The sequence below is a fragment of the Mus pahari genome, chromosome 2 (assembly GCF_900095145.1).
Source record: "Mus pahari chromosome 2, PAHARI_EIJ_v1.1, whole genome shotgun sequence".
In the NCBI taxonomy this organism is placed as follows: Eukaryota; Metazoa; Chordata; class Mammalia; order Rodentia; family Muridae; genus Mus; species Mus pahari.
This window is the reverse complement of record NC_034591.1, coordinates 5,065,786-5,072,003: the sequence shown is the minus strand read 5'-3', so window position 1 is coordinate 5,072,003 and position 6,218 is coordinate 5,065,786. Positions and strand designations below refer to the sequence as shown.

At 44.9% G+C, this 6,218-nt stretch overlaps 1 protein-coding gene across 2 annotated transcripts in view; it reads right to left on the bottom strand.

Moving 5' to 3' along the window:
- Positions 1–6,218, bottom strand: part of LOC110315904 (multidrug resistance protein 1B) — a 69,774-nt gene that overhangs the window by 9,256 nt on the left and 54,300 nt on the right. For both annotated transcript variants that reach the window (XM_021189847.1, XM_029535436.1), the window contains 3 exons: positions 5,071–5,211; positions 2,842–2,998; positions 788–985 (listed from right to left, as the gene is read on the bottom strand). In XM_021189847.1, coding sequence (XP_021045506.1) covers positions 788–985; positions 2,842–2,998; positions 5,071–5,211 — 496 coding nt within the window. The remainder of the gene's footprint in view (positions 1–787; positions 986–2,841; positions 2,999–5,070; positions 5,212–6,218) is intronic.

Here is a 6,218-nt window from a genome sequence, read left to right as displayed (position 1 = left end):
AAAAAAAAAAAAAAAAAAAAAAAAAAAAAAAAAAAAAAAATTTTTTTTTTTTTACTCAATTTGGTTTTATGTGTGCACGTGCCTCAGTGTATATATGTGCACCATGAGCACACAGGAGGATAACACAGGTTATAAGTTGGAGTCAGATTCCCCAGGAAGTGGAGTTATAGGTGGTCTAAGACACCACGTGGTTGCTGAGAACTGAGCTGAGGTCCTCTGCAAGCAGTGAGCACTTCTGACTGCCGAGCCCTCTCGGCAGACCTCCAGATCCCTTCTTTTGAACTTGTTACCTCAAATGTCCCCTATTCCTCTGCTACTCCTACCTCTTCCACTGTCAACTGCTTCACAGTTCACACTCCCCTAATCTCCATGTTTCCTCCCAAGCGTCCTTCAGACGTGCCGAGCTGTTCACTAAGAGGAAGTGTTGCAAACTGTGCAGTGATTTGCTCCCTCGGTCACCATGTCTTTTCGGTTCTCACCGCTGCCTCCCAACGCATGCCCCCCATCCTCATTATCATCTTCTCCGCCTTGAAACACAGTAATTGGCTGTAATCTCCTTGTCACTCCTAGACCCCCTTTCTATTTCTCGAGCTACTCTAACTTTTGATGCCTTTCTCATGCAAGGGAGGTGGGTGGTAAGTAGGCTTCTGTGAAGGAAAACAGAGGCGCACTGTTGATGGAGAAGGCATTTGGGCAGACGGTGCAGCTTAGACACCAAACACTGCTTAAAATCAAGAGTTAATAATATCCAGGCATTAAGATGATCTGAATACAAAAGGGTGCTCACCACTGATCCGGCCATGGGGTTGTAGAAGCGCTCGAGCAGTTGGACCACTGTGCTCTTCCCGCAGCCACTGCTGCCCACCAGAGCCAGCGTCTGGCCCTTCTTCACCTCGAAGCTCAGCCCCCGAAGCACTGGGATGTTGGGTCGGGTGGGATAGTTAAACTGGACTCCATTAAATTTCACATTTCCTTCTAACAGATTCTAAAAAGAGAATAGCGATAGTTACTTTGATAATGGCAATATTGGAAACATGGAGTAGAGCTGAGCCTAGCTACCTCCAGCTGTCAGCTGAGGCAGATCAAAAGGACCCACCTTTCCCAGGCCGCCCGGGAAATTCTTAAGCACTGTTAAATACTATTAAGTGCTATTAGCTTTGTGCTGAGTACTCACTAAGTCTTTACAGTACTCGTCCTTTGCACTAATGACTAAAAGAGTTCAAAAAAAAAAAAAAAAAGGGCTCTTTGACAGATTATCCTCTTAATATCTGGCTTCCTTGAGCAGGATGCTATCTGCTAAGCAGGTCTCTTTGACAGCTGTCTGATGCCCTCATGCTGATTTGGCTCCACTGAACCCATCATGAATGTCTGAAGAAAATGGTATTTGCAACAGAAGCACACGTCAATGGGGGAGAGCATTATCTCCATCGTGACTGTTATCATAGCTTGCTGTGGAAGTCATAAGGACCTCCAGCAAGCATTTTCATCCAGGACAAAGGGGATCACTGCCGATGGCGTGCTTCCTGTTGATGGGCTCACAGTGGACCAGCAGATGGCCCATAATTAGTGTCAATATAGTCTTGATACATTTGTCTTGATATATAGGCCTTTGCTTGCTACTTTTCCTCTCCCTCATCAATACAGTGGACTAAGCTGACCACGAAAAGGAGAGATGGCCGCAGCAATAGTAGAGCAGTGGCTGGCATGCCAGGGAAGGGTCACTGAAGAGAGTTCCAGTCAGTGACATGCATGAGAACTGGAGGAAAAGATGATAAAGATTGCGAAGAGCTATAGATGAGAAACTCTAGTCTCCAGTTGTTGGGAGAACTGCAAAGCTTTAAGGGCCAAAGTTCTGACACCCTAGACTCAAGACCTATAATACTAACTGCTATAGGTCCTAATACTGGAGTCCTCCCCAACGGCTGTACTATTTAGCCAGTGCTGCCAGCTGCTGCTCAATGCTGTTGGTCAGTGAGAACGATAATAGTTTCTAATTAGAAGGGCAGTTGGTCATTAAAGCCTCGAGCAACAAACCCTTAACATAGCACCTAGAAGCCGAAGTCTCTGGCTTCTAAAGTCTGGAGTAGGCTTCCCAGTTCTCCAGGCACAGAGCCTGCTAGTTCAGCCCCCTGTGACTCGGGCACAAAAGGGCTTAGGACTCCTAACCATGAAAACGTTCTTACGGCCACACTCATGGATTCTATCCATGAAGAGCAATAAGATCTCAGCCAGGTGGTTAGTAACAAATGTAGTGGAACTCTACTATGAGCTCTGAAATGAAGCTAACCGTCATTTCACAAAGCTAGAATTTAATAGACTCTAAAAGAATCGGTGCCTTGGCCGACAGTATGCTTCAGTGGGTAAGGGATCCTGCTACTGAGCATGACAGCTTGACTTCGGTTCCCAGGATCCACACGGTGGAAGCAGAGAAGCAAGTCCTAAAATTGTCCTCTGGCCTCCAACTGTGCACTGTGGTGAGTGAACATTTACACACACTTAAAGAACTAGCTAAAAATGAAATTTTAAAAATTCTTGAGAAAAAGAGAGAGTCCACGGGTTTATGTGGTGGCATTAGCACCATCTAACGCACAGCACAAATGCAATAATTTGGAGCCTTTTCTCCAGAATTTGCCTAGGAAGAGGATAGTATTCTTATCTCACTGTAACTGTCATGTAAAAGTACTGGGTTTTAATATACATTAGTACTTGATGAAATAAACCCAAGGCCTAGAAATTCATATCACGATCAATATAAGCCAAAGCACAATTCTGTTAACTTTCTTCTTCGACTACTTTTATCCATGGGGTTAGCAGGTCATGTAAGTGAATAAACAGACTCACAGGCTTCAAGCCCTCTGTGCTGTAGCTGTCAATCTCGGGGATTTTCTCAATGATACTGATGATGTGGGATGCTGACACTTTGGCTTTCGCATAGTCAGGAGCGAATGAACTGGTATTCCCAGCTGCCATGGCACCAAAGACAACAGCAGAAAAGACCCTGAAAAACAAAAGAAGCAAACACGCGCACACCGTCGCAGCTACTGTGGAAGCAAGTGGTCAGGTCTATACCCGAGGGGCTGGGTGACCACTGATCTGAACAGAGAAAAATCATGCAGAGAACTATGATGACACCACCATGGTGGCCCCTCTCTGAGCCAGCCTAGACTTGATAGCTCTCACTACCCACATTGCTCCACTGGTAATGCCTCAGGTACAGCAGAAGATGAAGGACAACAGCCAGGAGCTGGCCTGATTCACCCAATGTCTAGTTTTCTACAGAAGAGGGAATGGCATTTCCTGCAGTCCTTGGCAACTTTCTGTTCTCTGCTTTACTGTCGTTAGGAACCCTTTAGAAAGAAGCCACGGGGCTTCCCTGAGGACTCCTCTTTACCAGGTGTGGATTAGAATCACAGGACCAATGTCTGTGGATTTCAGACAAAGAAAAGGAAAGATAACCTCACTTGTGCCCCTCCCAGGCCAGACAACACTCCACTCCAGATCCCAGAGGCCATGCCTGAGGTCTCCCATTTTTGTCCCTTGCAGCATACCAGTGTCTGGCAGATGTGACAGACTGCTCACATTCTTTGTCAAAATACTGTAAGTGTCCTGTTCTCTTTATGTATTCAAGAGTTTGTTTGAGTTTTAAATGAAATACTGTTCCTGAAATGCATAGCAGTGGCTGGATACAAAACAGCCAGTTCGTTCATCTCTCTCTGACCTTTGCAAACACTTCTGTTTAAAAGATGAAGTGTGTTTCCAACCCTTTGAATGTAGGTTTGCTTTGTGACTTATTTCTATTAGCAAGATGTAGCAGAGTCACTGTTGTCAGCTAGATGTCTAAGGGTCAGGAGGTCTTGCATGCTTAGTATGCTTGTCCATTTTCATTTGTATGTTTTCTTCCCCTCCCCTCCCCTCCCCTCCTCTCCCCTCCCCCTCCTCCTCTCCCTCCCACTACTACAAGGTTGCTACAAGATAAAGCATGCACAGAGGACACCTCTTACACACTAGCCACCTACCCTGTCCTACACTAACTCAGATCAGTACAGTTGACTTATGCACAAAATAAATGTTTTTAATTTTGTGTCACTGAGGCTTAGTGGCTGGTTGTGGGAACATATTCTCACAAAGCCTATGAAATATGTGACAAGCATCTCCCTACTTAGCATGTCATGCAGCTGCTAAGAGACACTTGCATTTGTGACGTGGCTTTCACAGCATAGACTGGGAAGGACCTTAGAGATACCAAGCCTAGTTGTCACGGTTTACGCCTGGACCTTCCCCTACATTGGCCTCTGTTTTAGTGGGTGCCATGTTTCATTAAGTCTATGGCTAAACTATTTTTTTTTATTAGATATTTTCTTTATTTACTTTTCAAATGCTATCCCGAAAGTTCCCTATACCCTTCCCCCNCCCTGCTCCCCTACCCACCCACTCCCACTTCATGGCCCTGGCGTTGCCCTGTACCGGGGCATATATAGTTTGCAAGACCAAGGGGCCTCTCTTCCCAATGATGACTGAATAGGCCATCTTCTGCTACATATGCAGCTAGAGACACGAACTCTGGGGGTACTGGTTAGTTCATATTGTTGTTCCACTAAACTATTTTTAAAACAGGGAAAATCTTCATCTTCCTTACCCATCATGCCCCAGAACATCATTCAAAGGCCCTTGCTTTTCTCCACATACATTACGCTGTGTCATAGTAACCACTGGAACCGGCATAATGCCTGAGAATATTCCAGAACACTAGGAACCCACCACTTCCTTTTCTTGGGCCTCTACACACACATGCTAAAGGAATATACTGCAATTTTTAAAACTACAACTAAAAAAAAAAAAAAAAAACACATGATGGTTAACTCTCCTCATGAATCATTTAAAAGTGTGGGATTTTAATTTTTTTTAAGTGGCCACTTTTCACAAGGTTCCTTTGGCAGTTCCTAATTAAGTAGATTTTTACATCTAAGATTTTTAAATCTACGAATGGTGTGTCAGCAAATTTCATTGCTTTAAAGGCTTGGAATAAATCAATATATCAAATATGTATCTATAAAGGAAATCAATACTTACAACATAACATTTTCAAAAGTCATGAGTTGTTGTGCCACCAAGTAGGCACCGAACCGGAAACAAGCAGCATAGGAAAAATACATCATGGCCTGGGTGAAGGCAAACGTGATCCCAAAGACTTGTGCTTTCTTCAAAGCATTTCTGGAAAGAGGACAATACAAATTCACTCCATTGCTCGGTCATTCAAGCAACTTATGGGTTGGCAGTGAGGCACGCAGGCATGACAGATACTGTGGACTCCATTTCTAAAGGATTCAGCTGGATCCCCTTTGATTTAGCTGTGTGAATCTGGGAAACTTGTCTCTGAGACTCAGTGCTGTCTTCATCTTCAATGTAGGATTACATCTCAGTGGGTTGATGGAAGACAACTGGCCTGGAACCCTGAGGAGAGCCTGTTTTACATTAGCAATGGGTGCCCCACACTGTGGGACACACAACACTGGTGTCCTGTAGAGGAGGACACTTCCCAACACATCTACCCAGCACACTCAAGCTGTGGGTGACAGGGGAGCAGGCATGTCCTTGCTGTGAGGATCTAGGGGAGCTGCCTATCATCAGTGCAGTGGAGAGACTTCCTGAGGACTGTGCTGTGGGAAGAAAGAAGCACTTGCCTGTCTGGAGCCAGGGAAGGCTCTACAAAGGATTAGCATTCCAGGGATTTCTGAACCACAAGGGTCTTGGGTGTGGAGCAGTAGGCAGAGACAGGGTGGGGACAGGGACAGACTTTTGACCTTCCTACTCCTGTTTTAACACAGCACCTTTGTTCATTCATGTCTTTGCCACTTAGACACTTTTCCCAGAAAAGGGGGGCCTGCCAGGACTGTGACAACAGTTCTTGGAGACACTTCAACAAGGTCCAGTTCTTCCCTTGTGTTAGAACGTGGGTTTTGCCTTCTGAAAATTATGGCTTTCTCTTCACACTTAAAAAGGCACTTTATTTCTATATAACAAAAACACAATCGAGAGACTTTAAACTTCTTTTCAGAAAGGTTTTGGAGATACCCATGAAAGGATATAGGTACAGAGACAAAATTTAGAGCTAAGATGAAAGGAAGGACTATCCAGAGACTACCCCATCCGGGAATCCATCCCATCATCAGCCACCAAACCCAGATACTGATGCACATGCCAGCAAGATTCTGCTGAAG